The 24560-nt window shown below is 42.7% G+C and overlaps 1 protein-coding gene across 5 annotated transcripts in view; it reads left to right on the top strand.

Annotated features, from left to right (window-relative positions):
- Positions 1–24560, top strand: part of THSD7A (thrombospondin type 1 domain containing 7A) — a 265935-nt gene that overhangs the window by 120763 nt on the left and 120612 nt on the right. For all 5 annotated transcript variants that reach the window (XM_083705189.1, XM_083705190.1, XM_083705193.1 and 2 more), the window contains exon 3: positions 12716–13547. In XM_083705189.1, coding sequence (XP_083561315.1) covers positions 12716–13547 — 832 coding nt within the window. The remainder of the gene's footprint in view (positions 1–12715; positions 13548–24560) is intronic.

The following is a 24560-nucleotide window of genomic DNA, read 5'->3' as shown; positions in this document are numbered from 1 at the left end:
GATACCTTTCCCTTGCTGGAGTATCTTTAGGGGTGTGTGTGTATGTATGTATTGATAGTCCCTGCCTGTGGACTCACAGAAGAAGGAAAAACCTGGATTTATAAGCTGAAAATTTATTGGCTTAAATTTAGTATTTGGGACATAGTTGGCATGTGTCATAAGAGTATTTTGCGAGGTGAGATATATTCTTCTGCACTATTTATGTGCTTTGCTTATTGCCCCTTGCTCTACTGATGAAGTGCTTCATGGATATTTTCAGTGCCAATCCCAGCACTTCGTTCTGTCACATGACTTGTTCAATGACCAGAGACTGCAGTGTATTCTTTGATCTGGCTTTTTCCACACTTCAAAAAGGAAAGAAACACAGAGATCCTGCAGCCCTTATGGCTTTTTCTTGTATCTCCAGAAGACATTTTTTCTGTGCACAAAAAAGCAGCGTATCTTCCAGCATATTTTTAATCCTACATGCTTTGACCTCTGTCCCTATTCTTTTTCAGTCTTTGGACACTACAGTTTCACTACAGTGTCTTTGGACACTACAGTTTCACAATCCATCTCCCAGTGAGGATACGAAATACAATTCTCTCTGAATGTTAAGATTCATGAATATCTAAACTTCTGCTGGTGTTGTTCGGTCTAATTGTGCTTCTGTCCCAGTCTCTGAAATCACCATCCTCTGACAACTCAATCTAGGCAAAGTTGTCAGATTGTGGTGGTCTAGTGTTTTCTGTGGTGCCCTGCCGTGCCCCCCCACCTGATTTGTTGTGATTTTATTGCAGTAAGCCACAACTGCAGCACCAGGCTTGTTAAGCATGAACAGGAAAAGTGCTATTGAGGCTTTTCAGGGTTCCTGTGTCTTGATTAAAAGGTTCCTGTTTTCATGTCTTCCATTCTGTTGCTTCCTTTTGTTTGTGGCTGGGGGATTAGCGCTGAATAGGCTGTTAATTGCACCCTAATTGGCCCAATATCCCTTTCTCTTTCTGCAGTGGAAGGGAAAGCCTATATTACTGATTTCATTTCCTTTATTTTTTCCTTTTCATTTTCTTATAGTGAAATAGCGCTGTTAATTTCTATAATTGGTGTAATCTCAATAGCAACCTCAACTCTCAAGAAAACACATTTATATCACCCCTCCTGACTCACTTGGCTAGTTTTTACAGTCTAGGATTATTTGCTGAATAAATTAGGAGGGCTCTTTAGTGCTAGAAGTTGTGGGGGGGATTTTTACACCCTAGACAATATATGATTTTCTCAACAAGTGCAACCGTGTTCTGTTTACAATGACTTGTTTGTCCACAATACAGTACTGCATTCTTTAATGTATTGTGCATGTCACATTGATCATTTCTGTTTATAAATCAGTGCCTTCACTGGGTCTGTGTAATTTCAGTGTGTGACAGAAGCAGCCAGTATAATATTATATTTTGCAGGGAACAAGTGATGTGTCTGGGTTAGTGGTTGTCCAGGGCAGGTGTGCCGAAAGAATTTTCTTGGCCCAGTACACTTTATGTGGATTGGACCTTCTGTCTCACTTGCAAAAGAGGGCACAGATTTGCATAAAGTTTGCATTTGTTTTGTGTCATGCAAATTTCCATCCTCTTTTGCTTGTGGAGTGGAGGGCCTGCCAATAAATCAGTGGCCACACATGTAAATGCAGTGGTACCTCGGGTTAAGTACTTAATTCATTCCAGAGGTCCGTTCTTAACCTGAAACTGTTCTTAACCTGAAGCACCACTTTAGGTAATGGGGCCTCCTGCTGCTGCCGTGCCGCCGGAGCCCGATTTCTGTTCTTATCCTGAAGCAAAGTTCTTAACCTGAAGCACTATTTCTGGGTTAGCGGAGTGTGTAACCTGAAGCGTATGTAACCTGAGGTACCACTGTATATGGTCTAATAGATAATGTGCATTTCTGCCTAAACCTGTGTGGTGCAGTGGTTAAGAGCGGTAGTCTTGTAATCTGGGGAACCGGGTTCGCGTCTCCGCTCCTCCACATGCAGCTGCTGGGTGACCTTGGGCCAGTCACACTTCTCTGAAGTCTCTCAGCCCCACTCACCTCACAGAGTGTTTGTTGTGGGGGAGGAAGGGAAAGGAGAATGTTAGCAGCTTTGAGACTCCTGAAGGGGAGTGAAAGGCGGGATATCAAATCCAAACTCTTCTTCTTCTTCTTCTTCTTCTTCTAAACCTGTTGAATTTTTGCTTGTCAAACAGTTGTTAAAGGTATAAGAATCCTGATTTGCTCCAATTCCAATCCTAAACCAAAGCCTAGGCTGCAATCCTGTACCCACTTAACCTGGGAGTGAGCCCCATTAAATGCAAAGACTTACTTTTGAGTAGACATGTAAACCATTGTACTGTATTGTAAGTTAAATAAGCCATTTTAGTGACTGGGCTTTAGCTCCAGCACTTTAGAACATATGCCTAAGCCCCTTCACACAGTTTCCACATTTTGCATTTGCTATGTGAAAGGGTATGTACACTACTCTTTAATGTCCACCCACACTTATTATGCAGTAGTATTTGCAGAAGAGAACTTCTAGGAACTTCTAGGAAGTACCAGATCTCAGCCAAGCCCACCACAGGAAAGATGCAACCTGATTGCTTGGGGGGTGGGGTGGACAGGAAGGGCAGTGAATATTCCAAGAACTAGAAAATGAGATGGAAGCAGGAAAGGTGTACTAAAAAGGAGGGGCAAACCTGAGCTCTTAAGGACCCCGGGGATTCATTTCCTCTGGTATCCAAACAACTCATTCATCACAGCTCTTGACTTCACTCATTGACAAAAACAAAAGCCAAAAAACACAGGCAGGAGCATTCAGGCCAACTCATCTCACAGAAATTGCAAGGGTACCTGACCTGAAGGCTTCTATATATATGTCAGTGTGAGAGTATCACCTGACATTCTGTGGTCTATTATGGTTAGGAGCAGCCTGCCACAAAAGCTTTTGCCAACATGCCAGGGGTTAAGACAGTCTTGGCAAGTAGGAATGCAGGAATGGTCCCTTGTAGTCTGAAGGGAGCTTGAATTACAGGAACCAAAATAGATTTGTGGGGAAAAATTGGAGTGGATTTTTGAGACAGGGGTCCCCCCTTATCAAACCAGGCTCCGTGACATGCTTCTGTAGCTGGGTCATTAACCCTACCACATATCCCAGCTCTCTGGTTGCCTGGGCAGGAGTCAACTATGCCTCTTAAGGAATCCTGATACAGTATTGTGCCCTTGTGTGTTTTTCTGCCCTTTCCCTGGAGGGAAGGGGTGGGTCAAACACTTACTTGTTGATTAAATCCCTAGGTAACACCAGAGTAATGAATGATATCCAAATCCCATGTATCCAGAGTAGTGTTTTAGTGACAAATTAATTGGTAAAAACAGCAGGTAGGAAATTGCTCAGCAACACACCACACTTTGTTGGTCAAATGTTAAATAGCAAAGGAATGCCATTTTTATCAAGCTAACTGTATGTTGGTGCCTATATGCTGCTCTCTCTACATCAGAACATCATTACTATTAAGATGCTGAGACTGCTGTAGCTCAGCTGCTTCTCATGGCACAGAGATACTGTGAGTGTGTGAGAACTCAAGACTGGTGTGAGAAGCAGTTGCCTCACTGCGAGACAGGAGGTCACAGGGAATCAGGCAGAGGGCTTTCTCAGCAGTGGCGCCCTCCTTGTGGAATACCCTCCCATCAGATGTCAAGGAGATGAAGAACTGCACAACTTTTAGAAGACATCTGAAGGCAGCCCTGTATTGGGAAGCTTTTAATGTCTGATGTTTTGTTATGTTTTTATATATGCTGGAAGCCTCCCAGAGTAGTTGGAGAAACTCAGCCAGATGGGCAGGGTATAAATAATAAAATCTTCTTCTTCTATAAATGTCAGTTATATCTACATAGGACTTGTGTCAATGTTAGTTTCCTATTTCTGACTGTGAATTGCATGCAGCCCAGTTCTATGTACCGGTATGTCTGTTCAGAAGCACGGAATTCAATGGGATGTATTACTAGGTAAGCAATGGAAGGTAGTTTGCGTTACTTCCTTTTCTCCAGGGGTGGCTAATGTGTGGCCACCTCCGGACAATGCTGGACTGCAATTCCCATCATTCCATGCTTGGTGGGGCCAATGGGAATTGTAGCCCATCTGGTATAGGCACATCTGGAAGGACCACCCCTGCATTACTCCCCATTAATACTTTGGGGCTTTAAGCTTTAAATCAGTTGCATACAGTATGCATCAGCATTGTCTTTGCTTGTGATTAAAATAAAAAGCTTTTCATAAGTAATATTTTTGAGTTATTCTACATCTGAGGTTAATTCATAATCTGCCAAATCCTTTTTATCTCCTCCTCGCATGTAAAGAGCTTTATACATCTACCAAGCTTGCAGACCCACCGTGCAGCAAAATACTATTACTTCCACATTAGTTTGCTTATCCTCAGAATCAGACAAGATAGTAAAATATAAAGCACAAAGATGTTTCAAAACTAACACATTTTCCTGTTACTGTTCTTTTGGAACAAATAGATCAGACTTACCGTAATTACATTTATTCTGTTATGTTCTTCGCACCCCTCAGTGTGTACTCATTTGGTTGTCCATGCCAACAGAAGGTTGCCTATAGAAATATTAAATTATCCAGTTTTAAGAGGCTCTTTTTAAAAATAAAGACAGGAACAATCACCCACCATCAACTCATCATATAGAAAACCTTGCATGGAATGTACCACTTAAGTAGATGGAAGTTTTCGTTTTTGAATGCTTTTCTGTATTATAAGTTCCCTAGATGTATAAGACTGGGTGACAGGGAGAAAGGTTTTAGCCTCACTTTGTTCCTGACCTGCTAGTTTTCTGTGTGCAGAGGAATTATTCAATAGTAGCAGGAAAGTATTCTGTTATGCAGCCTTCAGCCTGCAGTCTAAAGCAGTGCTCTCTGAGGAACCGTTTATTGTGCAATAAGCTAGAGAAGGTTAGATCTCTATGTTATTCCCATAAGCAGCTACAGCAGCTTCACTTCAGAAGATGATTTGCACACACATTCAAGGCAGCAGGTTCATACAGAGTGAGTTATTACAGCTTCCAACTATATACACCCCCCTCTTTCCCCCTCTAGATCAGGCCAAAGCTTTATCTCTGTTTTCCAGCAGTGGCCAACCAGATGCCCAAGGGACTCTCTTGTTCCCCCAGAGGCAGGTGCCTCTTTTACGTTGCCTTCTCTTATACTGTGGAAGTAATACACAGCCATCGTGACTGGTAGTCATTGATTGTCCTCACCACATCCTCCGTGCATGTATACTTTGCCTTTCTGATGGAACTCAGGAGGGCATGCTTGCAGGCTCATCCTGGCGCTGACCAGACTCAGATCTGCTTGCCTTCATCAAGGTTGTTGTTATCATGTACCTTCCGACTATGTCCCATTGACACCATAGGGTCCTATGTTGTTGGTTCTCTTCTTCCTTGCCTGCTTTTCTTATTCAAATGTGGCAGATTGCTAATTTTCCCAGGAGGAGGAGAAAAAAGAAAATCGTTTGAAGTTAGTTGTGCCTGCCTCTGCAGTGTCGCCATAGGAAAATAAATGTGTGTGGAAATGCAATGCTTCATTTTCAAAGCTGCAGAATCCCATTCTTATACTTCTGCAACTTTCCATTGCTCTGGCCCTTCTTCCCTTGAAGTTTCCTTCTCTCCCCCTGCTGTGTTAAGAGTTTGCTCTCTCCAGCACTTAACAAGCTCCTGCCTCAGCTCAGCAACTCATCAGATTGGACAGTAAAATACTTTATAAAAACCTTCCAGGTTCTTACGTGCTCTGTTTGTAGCATGTTTTATGGACATGTTTAAACCCCTTGCTTAAGCCTAAAGTGCCATCAGAGCTATAAGATATGGCTAAATTTATGCTGTCGTTTATCACCTTTTCCAGTTCTACACTTGAAAGCACTTTTTCTCATTTACATTGCTTCGGGTCCTGTGTCATGCCGCAATAATGTAATTCTATTTGCTTACCGTTTGCAGTTGCAGAAATAGATTGGTTTGTGGGGAGGTGGGGTGGGGAAGGCAGGGGCTGACGTGTTTTAGGCCATCAAGAACCGTTCGATATGCTGCAGTCTCTTTTGAATGTGGGATTGCTTCAAGACTCTTGTCACACAAAAGCAAGTAATGCTTCATCTAGAGTAGGCCAGCAGCAGCCTGGTCTGTAAAAAGGAGGTCTGCTTAATTGGACACACACAGTATATGCAAGGTGTGGTAATGTGATAAGACAGAGACTTGCAGTGTGGCAGGTAGAAGAGCTTGCTTTGCATTTGGCTGAGATTACGTTGCATTGCGTGATGATTTTATGCATTTGTCTCCTTCTCTCCAAATGCGGGCAGTGTTCCTCGGTAAAACTCCACACGTTGCCACCCTACGCTCGCCTGTGATGTAAATACAGTTGGAACAAAACGCATACAGCAACAGTCATGTCATTTGTGGGAGGTTGTTTAGAGATAAACTAGGGTAATCTTGCTGAAATGTATTTGCGCTTAAAACATACATTTATTTTGCTGGCTATCTAGCTAAACCTTGGAAACCCTAATTCAAACTTTAATCTGCCAAAAACACACAGGGGTTTTTCATGTGCTGAATCTGTCTCTGCCAGCTGGCATTGCTATCAAGGATGTAATGCTCAAGGTTTTAAAGTCTGCGAGCAAAATGTTTGACTACCCAGTGTCTTTTTCTTCTGTAGTGCATCCTGCGGGGTTGAAGTGTTGTTGTTTTTTGCTTCAAATCTTCTGCAACACAGAGCGCAGAGACTAAAAGTGCCATATTCTATTAATAATCTGCACTCGGAGATTGTGTTATAAAATCTGTGTCAGTCCACATCCCACACAGCTATTGAAGACCAGTGAATGCTTTTTTTATATAATGCAAGAGCTGGTGGCAGAATAAAGGCTGCCTGTATCACAACGTGCGATGCATGTGCTGTGTAGGCTTGGCTGGGAAAATGGCACATCTGTTCTCCAGCAATATGAAAGTAGCGCTGCGGTTGTTGTTTTTAAATCAGTTTGGGGACATGTCCTTCAGTGCGCATCTCACTAAAGAAGCTTGTGATTGTAATTTGTGTCCTTCTATAGCCCCAATTGAGTGACAATAATGGGTAGAATGAATGGAAGGAGTGGGCAGCAAGATTGCAGTCTCTATTCTCTTTATCCCATCCCCACCTCCATGTGTTTAGCCTAAGTTCAGAAAAGAGCCTTTGCATGAGGAGGAACTTGCCCAGTTTCAGGATTCTCAGCTGTACATCAATAATCTGTACGCATGCAATTCATCTGAACTCAAAACTACCAAATTTGCACCCCCCAAACCAGTATACAAGCTGGAACATAGCTTTCCTTTGAAATTCATACTTTTCCACATTTTGTGATGCAGTTCTCCCTCCAAATAATGTGTGCAAAACACTTTTGTTAGTGGAAAGTGCACACACAGATACACACACTATAATGATGTGCAAGAATGCATCATAGTAAGTGAATGCAGAAAAGCATATATGCTAGGCAAGATTACATGCAAATGTGTATATTAGGAAAAATATTAAATGAAAATGCATGTACATTTCCATGTAAACTTTGTTTCTCAGAAACGTAAATGTATATGGTGATTGGGCAAATTGAATTTAAGACTGGAAAAATGAGAAGCTAAGAGACAATGAAATTGACAGATTTGTCCATCTCTGCAACTTTGTGCATATTTTGCTCACCGTTTCAGGAACAGTCACCATGATGCACCTCCCTACCCCCAGCCCACACATTCTGTGAATGAGTTAAAAATCCTTGCAATTATTGTTCAAGCTTTGAAAGATTGTTGCAATAGTATTTCAGATATGCTGGCTTGAGAACAGATGGTTATACTAGAATTTTTCAAGGTAGGCTGGCACCCTATAGGCAGCAGAACATTTATGTGTGCATCTTGGAAAAAATGGGTCCATTCACAGCTGCTAAAGCTTTGGAACCTTCTCATAAACTGCAGACCTTTCTGAAGCACAGTGAAGTATGGCAAGGGCCAAAGAGAAGGAGGGGACAAGAATATAGTCTGACTGGGTAAGTGGAGTTCATTGTAGGGTATTGTGGGTTTCCTTCTAGACCGAAATACCAAATCTAGCCTTGAACAAAGAGGTGGGAAAGGGAGCTGTAACTTTATGGATGGTAGAACATCTGTGTTACATGCAGAAGATCCTAGGTTTAATCCCTGACAAATCCAAGTAGGCTTGAGAAAAGACTGCTATCTGAAATATTGGAAAGCTCTGTCTGGTAGTTTCAGGAGCGTGTTGATGGTGTAGATAGAAATCCATGCAAACCTGAGAATGTACTTCAAGCACAACCAGTGAAGTCTTTGGGTGGTGAAAATTGTTTCTGCCAATGAATACTGTCGTTTTCATCTAAAATAATTCTGCTAGAAACTTCCCAACTAGGCTGAATGTTATGAATATGTAACAGTAATACTGTCTCCTTTACACGTAGCCAGAAGCAGGATCTGAGATGGCATTGCTTCAATGACTAACAGTCAGTCAAAATGTTATTTGGAAACACTTCAAGGCCCTTGCAAATCCTGCTTTGTTATTCCTCCAAGTAGTCCCATTTAAAATCTGTGTGATGATTGTTTTTTACCAATTTAGGATGCACAGCAAATTCTAGTGTTTTGACAATGAGAACATGTGCCCGGCACATTCTGCAGGTCATTTTCTTCCCCTCACTGCCTAGTTTTGCTGTTGCAAACTTAATTGTTGCCTGAATGCTTCGTTGAACTGATAGCAGTAAACTCAAAGTCGTGCCTTTACCCTTGAGCGCCAGAGCAAAAACAAAACAAAACTTCCTACCATTCTGTTTGATTTAATTAATTAGAGATCCATGGATTAATTTGGTTTAATTAATCATTGCCCCAAGTTTCACTAGGCTACCAGACTGCTGAAGAGTCTGAGAATTGTTGCTGGTAGTGTTGCTGGTACCTACAAAAACACAAACTTGGGTAATCCCTTTTACATGTAAAAGGGATGCTTCTATGCTTCTGTAAGCCCCTCTGAAGTGATGGACAGCCAGTTCAAGGCATGGCAATGGAGTAGTTTACATTGCAAATATAAACTCTCAGGACAATGGGCCACTTGTAACACAGAACAGTGGGTTGCATGTGCTTTTCACTCCCCCCCTGCTGCCCCACATCTTCTATCCCGCTACCTCTTCCTTTATATTTCCCTTTGCCTCTTGTTGTCCAGCTCCCATTTTCCCACTGTGACCATGCATTCATGTCCAGTCATTTGTTCCCCTCCAGCCCATTCCACTACAGCATGGTTGGGGAACCTCAGTGCCAGTGGCCAAATGTGTCCTTCCAGGGCTTATTTCCCAGTAGCCTTGCTGTCTCCCAGTCCTTCTTTGCACTCTCCTTGAGTGCTTTTTCCTGCTGGAATGTGTGATTGGTAATGTCTCTTGCTCACGTGTGTAGAAAGTAGGATACAGCCTACTGTGGAAGTGTAAGAGTGACATCCATTGTTCTGACCACTTTTGTCTTTGGCCCCACCTACTACCACTGATGGGACGCGGGTGGAGTTGTGGGTTAAACCACAGAGCCTAGGACTTGCTGATCAGAAGGTCAGCGGTTCGAATCCCCATGATGGGGTGAGCTCCCGTTGCTTGGTCCCTTCTCCTGCCAACCTAGCAGTTTGAAAGCACATCAAAGTACAAGTAGATAAATAGGTACCACTCCAACGGGGAAGGTAAATGGCGTTTCCATGCACTGCTCTGGTTTGCTAGAAGCGGCTTAGTCATGCTGGCCACATGACCCATAAGCTGTATGCCGGCTCCCTCGGCCAATAAAGCGAGATGAGCTCTGCAACCCCAGAGTCGGTCACGACTGGACCTAATGGTCAGGGGTCCCTTTACCTTTACCTTTTACTACCACTGAAAGGTAGCTGCTGGAAGGTAACCCACAATGGGGCTCACAGACTGAAAAAGCTTCCATACCTCTGCACAACGTGCTAACATTTCCTTGCCCACCTCGAGACCTTCTACTTTCCCATCTGTCCCCTTTCATTGTATCCCCTTCTTCATTCTCAGCCAAATTCTCAACCACAAATTCTCCTTTTCTTTCATGAGTTTTAGTGAAGCATAGCTTTGTCCTTTTACACTTAAGCATGTGCATTCACACCTCTTCCACACCTACAGTACACCTCCTTAAAAGCTAAGCAAATTAAGAATGATCATCTTGTAGAAGTATCCAGAGCCAACGGCTTTAAGTCACTTGCTGCAAAAACAAGGGAAACGTCTTGTGTCACCTTAAAGCATGGGTAGGCAAACTAAGGCCCAGGGGCTGGATCCCGCCCAATCACCTTCTAAATCTGACCCACGGACGGTTTGGGAATCAGCGTGTTTTTACATGAGTAGAACGTGTCTTTATTTAAAATGCATCTCTGGGTTATTTGTGGAGCATGGGAATTCGTTCATTTTCCCCCAAAATATAGTCTGTCCAACCACAAGGTCTGAGGGACAGTGGACCAGCCCCCTGCTGAAAAAGTTTGCTGACCCCTGCCTTAAAGACTTAACATATTCTGTGTGCATAAGCTTTTTGGAGTCAAGTTAACTTCGCAATGTTTTCTACTCTGCTAAATACTGATCCTCCCCCTTAAAAACAGAATAAATTAAAGCAGTCAACTGCAGCCATGGGTTTACATCTTGCTCCTCCTCCTGCCCCCTAGCATCTAATTAAGGCAGGGTATGCAGTATTTTAGACTCCATATTACTGACTCTGCCCATTTTAAGGCTTTGGGGGACCAATGGGCTGAAATCTTGCTTGAGTTTCACCTTCCTTTTCACTTTACCATGCGTCAATGTCACCCCCCCCCCCCAGGTGTTAAAAACAAAACTTACTCCAAAATCATATGCTCACAATCCTTTAAAGGCCTATCTATATTTGGCATCAGAAGCAGTATGTGAAGAATTTATGTTTGTAAAATTGAAAGACCAAAAAAAAATATTATGGTATATAGGCCCCACTTGTGTTGTATAGCTTTCCTTCAGTCCTTCTGGCTTCTGCATATGGGAATCTTTTTTTAATGTCAATTAATGTAAACACCAAATAACAAGTTTAAAGAAAACATTTACACACAATTGAAAAACTGTACCAGGATTGTTGTAAATGCTATCTCGTCTTATTCTCCCCAACTTTCATTGGCAGCTAATTCAGATGTGAGATTATGAATAGGAATTTCTCATGTGCTATCTCTCTGTAGAGAGAACAGATGACAGTCTTGACTGCAGGATTGTTGGTGGTAATTTATTTTTTAAAATAAATAATTTGGAGGTTGCTCTTTTGCCTTCACAAGTTGAAAAAGGCCAGATTGAGATAAAAAGAAAACTATGACAACATTTGGAAAAGCTTCAACCATCTCCCTGCTGCAAACTAAAGCTTCTCTAAAGCTTCACAAGTTAATGGAATGCTTAAATTCACAGGGGACAGAGAAACTGGAAAAAACATTTGGGTAAGCCCCTCACTAAAGCTTCTGCATCCTTTCCGGATGCTATGGAACTAAATTTCTTTTCTTTTGACAGTATCTTAAAGACTCCATGGAGATGTAATGTAGTAGCTACAAAATGGGGCAGGACTAGTACAAAAAGATCAACTCAAGCTCCCACTTCTGCTGTGCCCAAGTCCTAAGTGGTTGCAGACTGATAAGCAGGCCTACTCTGTTACTTGTCTTCAGCCACTCTGAAGCTAAATACCAGTACATAGGCAGGGGCAGCAGCTGCTTGCTGCTGGCTGAGAGGAACCTAGGGAGGATCTGAATCATGTCAGAAGCAACTGATGCTAGAGTTGATTTAGAATTCACCTCTCTCAAGCAAGGTTACTGGCCCCACCATTTGATTCTTCCCCAGCAAAGGTAGAAAGGAGGAAGAAAGAGGCCAGCGACTGTTTTTGTTGAGGTGCGAAAGTATCCTACTTAAAAAACCAACAAGTCTAATTGTTGATGCATTATCCAACAATGACAATTTGCATTTCTGCGGTGTGTTTAATTTAGGCAATTTGTGGCAAAGTTACATTGCGCCCCCTCCTCCCCGCATCATGTTTGTTTTGTGATTTTCCACATTAGGTTTGTTTATGCAACTCCTGTTAGTGGGGTTCTGGGATGGGGAGTTATCAGCAATGCAGCAATGCTTTATGGTCATTGTTGGTCATCACTGATGTGGACTTCTCTGTGTGTAAGACCTGGGCAGTTGCCTCCCATCCCACCCAAAATATGTGTATCATATGGTTCACTTCTCAGTTCATGCTACTGCTTTATACCATTTTCTAGCACTAGGTAGATCACTAAAGGAGGGAGAACTTAATAGGAAATGTATGCAAAATTCCACATGTAACATTAGAGCAGAAATCACTAAGGACATGTTAATTCTTTAAATTTTGATAACATGACCTCTCTCAGAAGAATGCCAGGAGTTCAGATATTTATACTGCATGAAACAAGATCCAAATACATTCCCAATCTGCGGAAAGATGAGAAAAATGTGGCACAGAACTATAGTTGCGTGCTTTTCCATAGTCTGCATGGTGTGCAAAGTGACACCAACAGCTATCCCTCATTAATTTTAAGGATGTAGAGAGTCTGACATATATTGAACCTTAACTTGGTCATCTTCCTACTTGCGTCTTAATGAGGAAACAGCAATTGGAATGCCAGATATTTCAATCTCCACTCCTCTCTTTGTTTTCCCAGGTCCATGGGGCAGGTGCATGGGAGATGAATGTGGCCCAGGAGGCATCCAAACTCGAGCGGTCTGGTGTGCCCATGTGGAAGGATGGACCACGCTGGTCACGAACTGCAGGCAGGCAGAGAGGCCGGACAACCAGCAGAACTGTTTCCGGGTTTGTGACCGGCACAAGGAGCTATACGACTGGCAGCTGGGCGACTGGAATCCATGCCAGCCAGTTCTTTCAAGGAGTGTCGAAAAACTCGCGGAGTGCGTCCGAGGGGAAGAAGGGATTCAGAGGAGACACATCACCTGTGTCCAGAAATCGAATGGTGTTGTTGCTGAGGACACTATATGTGAGTACTTTGAGCCAAAGCCTCAGCTAGAACAGGGATGCCTCATCCCTTGCCGGCAGGACTGCATCGTGTCCGAATTCTCGGCTTGGTCAGAGTGCTCCAAGACCTGCGGCAAAGGGCTGATGCATCGCGTCCGCCACATTGTTGCCCCGCCCCAATACGGAGGCTCTGCCTGTGCTAACCTGACTGAGTTCCAGGTTTGCAACTCGTCTCCATGCAGCACTGAGGAAAGCATGTACAGCCTGAACGTGGGGCCCTGGAGTTCCTGTTCGGTGCCCCACACACGTCACATAAGGCAAGCGAGGAAACGAGGGAAGAACAAAGAAAAGGAAAAGGACAAGGAGAAAGCGATAAGGGATCCGGAAGCCCGTGAGCTTCTGAAGAAGAAAAGGAACCGTAACAGACAGAACAGACAGGAGAACAAATATTGGGACATACAGATTGGATACCAGACGAGGCTGGTGATGTGCACTCACAGGAATGGGAAGACTGTTGCCTTGAGGTAATCCTGTTTTTCCTCAACTTAATCCTCTACAGGCAACGAGGATTTTGAGTGTGTTCTATTGACATGCGGGTCATTTTGGACCTGGGAGAGGGCAGGATGGGGGCGGGGTGTAACAGGGTGAATGCAGGCTTATGTGGACTCTGCTAATGTGCACAGAGACCACGGACGCAGCTCCTGTGCAAATTGGGGGTTGGATGTATCTCTTTTTAAAGTTCTCCCCTTTTAAAGCTTGGTGGCAACCTCCCATGCATGAATCAAGGCCAGTGGGAGTGGATAAAGGGGACATTGTGGGTGGGTGGGGGAGTACTTGTGGGAGAACGCTAGTGGGTAAGCCAGCGTTGCTGTCCCTTCAACCTTTACTCAATTTAAAGTATGGCTCTTGTTGCACATTTTATTTGGTGTCCAGGGTTTAGATGAGAATGATAGTGACCAGGATGCACAATGCCAGTGGAATGCTATACAAACTGCAGAGTCAAAACCCTTAAATCATTGTAGCCTATAGAACAACGGACTAATCACTTCAGTAGTGTTTTGAAATGTCAATTAAGAACGGATATATAAATTACAGATCTTAAAGAGGAAATTATTTCGGAAGGCCATCATCCAAACTCAACATGACCAAATTCCCTAGACAAATCTGCACAGCAAGGCAGAGAGATGGTGAACACGTAAATCAAAGTGTCCTTCATGCCTTTATTGCAGAATGAATAGAGGCCCCTGTGAGAGTTGAAATGTTGGACCCAGCAATCATGTTCACTATGCAATAAAGCATACAAGTTGCACTTTGAGATATACATATCACCCCCTCCCCCGCTGCCTTTGTTTTGCTATTATGTTTGGAAGTGGAAAAATAAGCTGCACTTAGAATTCTTGAAAGTGCAGGTGCAAAACCTGGGCAGAAAATTCTCAGTATCGTCTTTTCCAATTTTGCACACCCTTTTCCTTATAGCGTGTTTGGGTATACATTCAGTTAACTTTTGTGAATGAGGTAGAGTTTTGTTTTTCATTACAAATTTGAGCAAGGAAATTGTTGTTGTTATTGTTGGTAGCATCCATCTGTCTCGAGAGATAATGGAGTGTGCCTCCGGGGGTGAAGTCAAACCGCTGGAGAATCACATCGCCTGCTGTGGCTGCAGAGACCGATAACTCATAACTGCTGTTGCCTGTGTTGCGTTTAGTGTGTTAGCAGCACCGAAATGACCTCTCCAGGGTGCAAACCTGGGCAGTCAGTATGGAGGTCCTGGGCTGCCCAGATGACAAGACCCTCCTCTCGGCCTCACTGATGTGGTCCAAAGGAAAGCAGAGCAATACATTTGGCACCAGCGTGGCTGCAGGAGTTGCCAAAAGGAGGCATACAATGCACCATCCAACTGTCTTAGTGACTCCCCTCTGGGTTTGTGTAGGGTTTACTCCTTAGCCATTTCTTCTCGCGAAGATATATTTTCAAAGAGGGATATGCGAAACCCTCAATTACGGTATAAATGGAAAAAACCCAGCGTTCCTGTGAGATCAGAATTTCAGTTATCTGGATAAGATTTGACATGCTTAGTTTGAATAAGCGTTCATGTTCAAATGAATGCCCCATGAGCTTGATGTGGAGATTTATATATTTACATGCCCCATTTTCCTCTTTACTGTAATGCTTACCCATCAATCTTACCCACAGTTAACATAGTGTTCAATTGAACATCTGATTAGTAGGGTTTAAAACCACAGCCTTAAATTTTAGTCTGCACTCTTGTGCTCAGCATGTTGAAAGATTGCATCCTTGCCCTTTTTTAAAATTTTGCTCTACTTGGTATTCTTTTGTACTGATTTAACTTGCATCGAGCACCATTGGAAAACATTTTTAAAGTGGCCATTCAGTCAGTTCTCGAACTGGAAATGCACAACAGAGGTTTTGCTGTTCCCTTACAACAATCCACTATGCTCTAATGTTCCAAGAGAGGCTTGGCAAGAATATACATTATGAAACGGTCAAAATAAATTACTCATGCTCATCTCCTTGCAAATGTTGTGACACTTGTCACGGAGGAAGTACAAATGGGCTTTCTTTCACAAGACTCCCTTGATACAAGGTTTGCAGGGCTCAAGGAACATCCATGCCTTTATGCTGTCACTGCTCTGAACCAGAATCACCCAGCCATAGAGGACTCAACCAGATGTTTTGAGAGACACAGGGTTGCTGTTGCTCTTTGTTTCTTTCCCTCCTCTTTAGATAAACACTATGTGTGATGTGGCACAATTGTTCTGTGCAGTGCTTTCCCCCAGCCTCATATCACTGGCCATCTGCAGTGGACATAGGACATGGCACAGGAGGAATGAAGTTGCATCATGAGTTATGTTTACCTAGATTGTGTGTAAGAGTGTGGCCAGAGACACAGAACAGTAGTGTAGGAACATAGGATGCTGCCTTATGCTTCCAAGTCACACCATTGGTCCATCTACCTCCGTACTGTTGACGTTGAGTGGCAACAGCTCTCTCAACCGGGGCATTCCTAATCCTACTGGAGATGGTGGCAATTGAACCACGGACCTTCTGCATGCAAAGGAGATGTTCTACCACTGAGACCGTTTCTTAAAATCTAGTGAAGCTGTAGCTTTCAGGGCATACCAACCCACATTACCTGAAAGATAACGGGTCACAAGAAGACTCTGCAAACTAATGCATAGGAACAAAGAATTAGTTCGTTCAGAGACACATCTGGCAAAGTTTTCTTTTGAAGCAGCATTCATATGGTTCTATGAACACCAGTGCAAATCCGGCAGATTTAAAAGGGCCAGCTTTCCCCCAGAATTGTTCTTGTTTCGGCCTTATATGTCAGATACTGAGATTCCTGCATTTCGCAGGGTTAAGCGAGATTGCCCTTGGGGTCCCATCCAACTCTACAGTTCTATGATTCTACTCCCACTGAATGACTGATGGCAATAATGTGCTTGTGTCTCAAACATAGTTCTCTTAAGGGTATTTTTAAATAGTACATAAGTAAATGTGCCAGTTTTCTCATTGGTTACGGGACAGTTTATAGTTGATTGGTAAATCTTTTCATCAATGGTTGTTCCCTGCCTCCCTTTGCACTGCTGAAGAATGTGACTTAGGCCACATTTGCACCATACATTTAAAGCACCATGAAACAACTTTAAACAGTCATGGCTTCCCCCAGAGAGTTCTGGGAGCTGTAGTTTCTTAAGGTGCTGAGAGTTGTTGGAGACTCCTAGTCCCCTCCCAGAGCTACAGTTTTCAGAGTAGTTTAACAACCAATCTCTTTTTTCAGAGAAATATGGGTATTGTAGCTCTGGCATGGGAATATTTTATTTATTATTTCGTAAAAATTATATACTGCTTGATTGCAAAACAAACAAGCAAACATGCCTCAAAATGGTCTCCTCTAACAGCCCTCAGCTCCCTGAGAATAGGAGTCTCTTAACGACTTATAGCACCCTTGACAAACTGCACCTCGCAATAGTTCTTTGGTGGAAGCCATGGCTGTTTAAAATGGTATCATAGTGTTTTAAATATATGGTGTGGATGTTGCAGCCTAAGTCACACGCTGGAGCAGTGCAGAGTGAGGCAGGGCCAGTCCCAGGTGTTAGCTGGAGCACAAAGGGACATCCTGTAGCATAGATAGTTAGCTGCAGGTAACAAAGCCCTCTCTCTCCAGGGATGGTGGTGAACTGGGAAAGAGAAGCTGGAGAGTTGTTGCCAATATTCAGTTAGGTGGACCAGAGATAGGGGCTCAGTGTAAAGCAGCTTCCATATACAAATGTCGGAATGCAAAACAAAAAATGGCAATGTCCAGTCTTGGAAGCAGTTATGTCCATATTTGTAAAACCATTCCCTTTGACCTGCTGCGATATATCCATTTGCTGAAAGTGGCACTGGAACGTATTTCATCCCTTGCCTGTGGTAATTAAGGTGCCCAGTCTTTTTTCCAGATTGGTTTGAGGGATATTTCAGCCTGATCAATAGCTGTGACAAGGTAAGTATCTGAAGGCATGGTCTGTTTTCATTACAGACTTCACAGCGATCCATTTAAACAGAGAGTGAAGGCAAAAATTGGGCACTGGTATGGATTTTCTTAATCTGGCTTTGAGAAACAGATTGAGAGAGAATGAAGTCTCCTGAATCTGGCAGTTGTAACACATAATAATAATAATAATAATAATAATAATAATAATAAATTTATTTTATTATTTATACCCCGTCCATGTGGCTGGGCTTCCCCAGCCACTCTGGGTGGCTCCCAACAGAACACTAAAATCATAATAAAACTTCAAACATAAAAACTTCCCTAAATAAGGCTGCCTTCAGCTGTCTTCTAAAAGTCAGATAGTTGTTTATTTCCTTGACGTGTGATGGGAGGGTGTTCCACAGGGCGGGCGGTCCTACCGAGAAGGCTCTCTGCCGGTTCCCTGTAGCCTCACCTCTTGCAGGGAGGGAACCGCCAGAAGGCTCTCGGCGCTGGACCTCAGTGTCTGGGCAGAACGATGGGGGTGGAGACGCTCCTTCAGGTATACTGGGCCGAGGCCGTTTAGGGCTTTAAAGGTCAGCACCAACACTTTGAATTGTGCTTGGAAACGTACTGGGAGCCAATATAGATCTTTAAGGACTGGTGTAATATGGTCTCGGCAGCCACTCCCAGTCACCAGTCTAGCTGCCACATTCTGGATTAGTTGTAGTTTCTGGGTCACCTTCAAAGGTAGCTCCACGTAGAGCACATTGCAGTAATCCAAGCAGGCATGCACCACTCTGGCGAGACAGTCTGCGGGCAGGTAGTGTTTCAGCCTGCGCACCAGATGTGTATAGAGACATCCTGGAGGCCTACATGGGGGGAGAACTCCTAACCACCCTCTCCACAATTTCCCACAAATTTTTGTGAGCCTCCCTTGTATTTCTTAATACATAGCATTTATATAATGCCTTAGAAGGTTCATAGCATTTTATGGACTTTTTATCTGTGTAAATCTTACAACCACCCCATAAGGTGGCCAATATTATCTCCATATTTCATATTTGCATCAAGAGTCTGAGTCACTTGCCTAGTAGGTTTATGGCAGAGAGAAGAGCTGAAATTTGGAATTTGTGGGCTTCCACTCATGGTTTTTGGCACTACGCCACAACTAGCCGTGTTGTCCGGCCCCATCTTGCTTCTTCTAAGATGGGACACCTTTCAGTACAGGATTCCAGTTATGAGCTGTGAAAGCAGCACAGGCTGGGGAATACAGCTGTGCTTCATGACCCCTGCTTGGTAGTGCTGGACTCTGTGCTGGACCCTGTACTAAAATTACCAGGTTACTGCCAAAAGAGATGGAAGTTTGTGTTATTTTTTTCTTTTTCTTTAAAGCATACAGATACTCTTGAACGACCAAACGTATGCATTGTGGACTGCACTCAGTGAAAAAAAAAGTAATTCGTTTTATTTCCTTTTTCTTTTGAAACAAAATAATTTCCAATGGAAAATGAAAATCATGTTTCTGAATGCTCAGGTTATATAGGACACTAAAAGGAGGAGAATTAAAGCAGAGAAATGCTGCCCGCAATAAAGGAATAAACAGCGTAGTGTAGTTCCCTAGACAGCTGCAGAATATGAAACCCCCAAGCCCTCAGGAATGTGGAACCCCCTTATCATGTAGAGTTAATGGTCTACAGCCGAACAGTCTTGCATTACTAGTGTGAAAGCTGCTGTTACTTATTTAACCTGGAATTATTGTGCTCTTTGTATGTAGGAGGTAGGTTCCCCACCCCCTTTCATTTTAAAGCTGGAAATAACAACTCAGCATTCAATTGTTTCATTTCTGACATGTACCCAGAGATTATGTTGGCAGCATTCTCCCTGCTGAATTTAGTTACGTTATTCATTCCAGAACAATGGAGGAGTCAGTATGTAATCAAAAGGGAAATCAAGTAGGGGAAAATAAATGTTAACAGTTCTAGTGTGCTGGGAATAAAAAGTAATGGGGGGAAATGCCAAAAAAGGGTAAAATGACAAGAAGCTCCAGCATAAAAAGGCAGTACAGTTGAGAGTGAGGGGAAGTTAAGCCAGGGGAGTACAGTGGTACCTCAGGTTAAGTACTTAATTTGTTCTGGAGGGCCATACTTAACCTGAAACTGTTCTTAACCTGAAGCACCACTTTAGCTAATGGGGCCTCCTCCTGCTGCTGCGCCGCCGGAGCCCGATTTCTGTTCTCATCCTGAAGCAAAGTTCTTAACTTGAAGCACTATTTCTGAGTTAGAGGAGTCTGTAACCTGAAGCATATGTAACCTGAAGCATATGTAACCTGAAGCGTATGTAACCTGAAGCGTATGTAACCTGAGGTACTCTACAGAGTGAAGGTTTTTTTTTTAAAAAAAAAAAAGCCTGGGCCTTTTGTTACCACTTATGTGGGAGCAGCTTGGAGCACCATTCCACCCTGAAAGAGCTCCATACAGCTGTAACAGCCCCCAGGAAACTGGATAAACACTGGCTTAGAGAAAGTCCATAGTATGGTCTCCTTCCACATATTCCCTGGCTTCTCTTGGTGCTCAGCAGAAGAGGGAAGGAGAGGCATTGCATGTAGATGTGGCAAATGATATTTTCTACTAAATACCAGCCCTGACACATGTGTATTTGCTGTAGAGAGCAGTCTGACCGTGGCTAAAAACCAGTATTTTGAAACGAGCAGCTGAAGCCTAATAGGTTTCAGGAGAGCACAAAACAGTAGAGACCACAATTCAATGACTGTTGCCCTGAAGACATATTTTGATAAACCTTTCCTTAGTATGTTTTTTAGGTCATCCGGTTTCTACTACTTGATGATGCAAACCCCTTACCCTTGCTTTGACCTTACGTTGGATTTCCAGAACAACACTCAGTATACGTAGTTTCTAATACTATTTAGCCATCCGAAAGCAGACCAAGTAATGGAAAATTCTATTAGGACAGACTTTTCTTTTCATATTAGCATTTTAACACTTTTGCATATGTATCTGTGGTCACCACCATGCAGACACCTTTGCATATGGTAATCCATCATAACTCAGGATGAAATGGTTTGGACTTGCCGTACAAGTTTTCCCATTATATATGTTAGGATCTTTATTGGTTTGAAGCACATGGTTTGGTTAATGGGAATAATGTATTATTCATACATTATTTCCATTAATATATTATTGAAGCACATGGTTTGGTTAATGGGGACCTTTTGCGCTAACTCAGCACTGTAAGCTTCACTTCGGTTTTTGAGAGTCAGACTTGGGTTATCTGTCTACAACATGCTATAATTCTTGCAGCCTTTTACCTGATGGTGATATTTGACACTTGCCATCAGCTCCAATTTCTCCCTAGGCAATTATCGTTGTCTCAATTCACCCCATGGTATTCACGTTAAGTGAAAAGCTGCATCCACTACTAAAAGCAGGCTGGAAGTTAATGTTTGCATTTTACTTCTTGGTAGGGAATCTAGAGCCAATTTAGGAAGCTTACACTTTTTAAAGTGAGCGCCGCATGAAGGACAGCTATGCCTTGTGCTATGCATTCCTGCGCATAATGTCTCCCTTCCCCCAGCAAGCACTGATCTAGAGGTCATTCTGGTTCTTCAGTTCATTGCTAGAATAGTGCAGAATCTGGATTTTTAAAAAGGTGAAATGACGTTTACCATACCCAAACTTTGAGAATAGGATGGCAAAAGTTCCCATGAAACTACATCCTCTGCCTTTTTATAGTAGCCGCCCTCATTCTGGAATTTTTTAGGCAGGAAATACTGAGGATATGGTGCTAGGCAGCAGCGGAGATTGTAAAAAATGACATATGTGGGGCAAACAGTTTGCACCTGTTCATTCTCCCTCCTTACCACCAAGATGCTCCCCAGTTTTGCAGCCAGTCAACATGACAATACATATAAAGCATTTTTCACCTCCTTGCTCTAATTGCTACATGTCTGAGTACCTTCAAAAGCAAAAGGGTAAAATGTAGCCTTGTGAATGTTTACGCAGGATAAGTCTCATACTTTTCCATTGGGCTTACTTCCTAGTCAAGGACTGCAGCTCTAAGAAAAGTTTTTGAGTGTCAATTCATTATTCTTACACATATTTATCAACATATAAGCAGTGTGAAATGCTGTTATGTAAATAAATAGTAGTAAATAAGTTTGCCCCCCCCCTATTAAATAACAGCAGTTTTGACAAATGTGACAATATGTATTCTTCATCAGTATATACTGTTGCTTGTAATCAGTCCTTTTTTTCTAAAAAAAATGTTTAGGGGTACTCTCATTTCCCTACTCATATTGAAATACTGCCCGTCAATGAGACCAAACTTAGATTCACAAAATGTTTAGGGGTATGCGTACCCCTGCGTACCCCCATAAAAAAACACTGCTTGTAATAAAATAGGAATGGGTTCCCTAGTGATTGCAATGCATTCTTCCTGGATTCCGCTTAACTATTCTCTAGGAAATTAATCCCAGGAACTCTGCAATTTCTTTCATCTCTTTCTTCCTTCAAAATCAACAACATTTCAGCTTCATCTGTGCTTGGATTCAGGTGTCACGTCATTTTCACTTTTCACTTTGTTAACCCATTGTTCATCAGTTCATCTCTCTCCCTGTATGTATATGTGTACACACACACACACACACACTTGTCTCAGGCTGGCTGATGCATCTGCTGGCAATGAAAGCTGACAAATGACCCATAATCCAGATCAGTGTTCCTCAACTTAGTGCCCTCCAGATGTTATTGGACTACATTTCCCGTCAGCCCCCATCAAGCATGGCCAATGATCAGCATTGATGGAAATTGTACCCTAAAAAATCAAATCTGGAGGTCACCAGGTTGTAGAAGGCTGAACCTCAAAGACCACATTTAAAACATGCATTTAAAGTACAGTGGTACCTCAGTTCACAAACTTAATCTGTTCCGGAAGTCCAGTCTTAAACCGAAGCCATTCTTAAACCGAGGTGTGCTTTCCCTAATGAGGCCTCCCACCGCTGGTGCCCTTCCACCATTCGGCTTTAGACCGAGGTAAAGTACGCAAACCGGGACACTACTTCTGGTTTTGCAGAGTTAATAAACCAAATAGTTTGTAAACAGGGCTGTTCTTAAACCGAGGTACCACTGTACTATGATACCCAAAGGAATTCTGGGTATGATAGTTTGTTAATTGTGCTGAGAGTTGTTGGGAGACCCCTATTCCCTTCCCAGAGCTACAATTTCCAGAGTGGTTCAGTCAGTCCTCCTTCCCAGGTAGCTCTGGGAATTGTAATTCTGGGAGATGACTAGGGGTTTCCTAACAATTCTCAGAACCCTTAACTACTGCTCACAGAATTCTTTTGAGGGAAGCCATGTCCATTTAAAGTGGTATCATAGTGCTTTAAATGTATGGGGTGGATGTGGTCTAAGACGCCACAATAATTTTTCGTTTGCCTCTGAATTATCGATTGACTTCACATATAGCTATAAGGGTGAGGCTGTATGTGTATTCACAGTTATTTCTGCAGTCCTTGCTGCATGAGGAAGCTGTCATAGCAGCTGTTGGTTATCTGAACTGTGGAATATATTTGTGTGATGAATGCAGGCTCATTTGGCACTATTCATATGTCAGAAATTGTTGCCTCTATTTGTGCGTATCTATTACCACCACTTTTTTTCTGCAGGGAACAATAACGGGTGCTTTTTCCCCCTTAAAAAATTAATCTCATTTGACTAGTGATTGACAGTTAACATTTTGTGCAGTTCTAGTGATAGGCCTTAATGTCAGTTAAGCATATCACACTGAAGTGTAATACCATCCGCAATGGAGAGCCAATAAGAAAGAGAGAGAGAGAGAAAGGATGACACAGGAGACCCAGCCCATATGTTGCGCAATAGTGAGAGGAAAAGCAATTTAAAGGCAAAGGACAGCATGAACTGCTTGCACTACCTAATAACTAACAACCCGGGGTGGGGCTAGAAGCAATCCCCATTGGATACTGGCCTCTGTGCCCTATCACAATACCCTTTCCCTGTGTTTTCAAAGAGAAGCTTTCCCAGGTCTTACGTTTTGGTGGCACTTCTTCCCCGCTCCCCCGACCCACAAGCCCATTAAGCACCCTCTAGTTTGGGAAGTGGTATCGGAGGCCCTTTATCTGCTTAGCTTCCCCTCTGCACTGTCATTTCTGCCAAGTGCCCAGGAGTCAATAATTGGGTTAAGAAAAGGACAACAGCCATCATCTAATCAGCTGGTCCATGTGCAGATAAAGAAAGAACACTTTTGCTAAGAGGAAAGCAAAAAAAAAAAAAAAGGACTTAGGCTGCTGCATTTGGCAGCCAAGAGATTTAGTACAATTCCTTTCCATCAACTGGCAGCTACCCAGTTTCCTGAGGAAAGGAAAGTAGAAATGTCCTCCATAGTGGCTGGTGGATAAGCAAAAACGAATTAATTAATGAATTAATTAATTAAATGTTGGCTCTTTCCTGAATTCGGCTTCCTTTCAGACTGCATACAGGAAGTGACATGGCTTCTGATCTGCCCTGCCCTTGTGATTCCACCCAACTGCAGACAGTTGTTGACCAGGGGCCTTCTTCCTCCCATGCTGAACATGAAATGTGCCTCTTCTAGAAGGTGGAGAAGTTTTGCCTACCCACCCACTTCTAGAAGGGATGGGACCTAATGTGTCTGAATATTGGCAGTAGGTCAACTATGAGGGATGAAACTGCTTGCAAGTATTTTATGCCATGGATGTAAAAATTAACTGGATTTCAAATGAGAATATTAATCAGCTCTGCCCCATATAAAAGGCTAATAGAATTGTAAACCATTTGTTGACATCAATTAGGCAGTGTACTAAGATGACGTTTCTTAATTGGAAATGAATTGCCACAGATACATAGTTAAAGGCACGTTACTATACATACACACACTTTTAATTATCAGCTTGGCAATTATAATTTTAGAAATAACTACATTCTGACTTGCTCATTACTATAATTTAATATGGCTCTTAATACAATCTTTCTTATTGGATCCAGCATAAATAATCTAAAGTATTAAC

This window comes from Podarcis gaigeae, assembly GCF_964106915.1.
Source record: "Podarcis gaigeae genome assembly, chromosome: 12".
Lineage (NCBI taxonomy): Eukaryota > Metazoa > Chordata > Lepidosauria > Squamata > Lacertidae > Podarcis > Podarcis gaigeae.
Note: the sequence above shows the minus strand (reverse complement) of the source record. Positions and strands in the feature narration are given on the sequence as shown.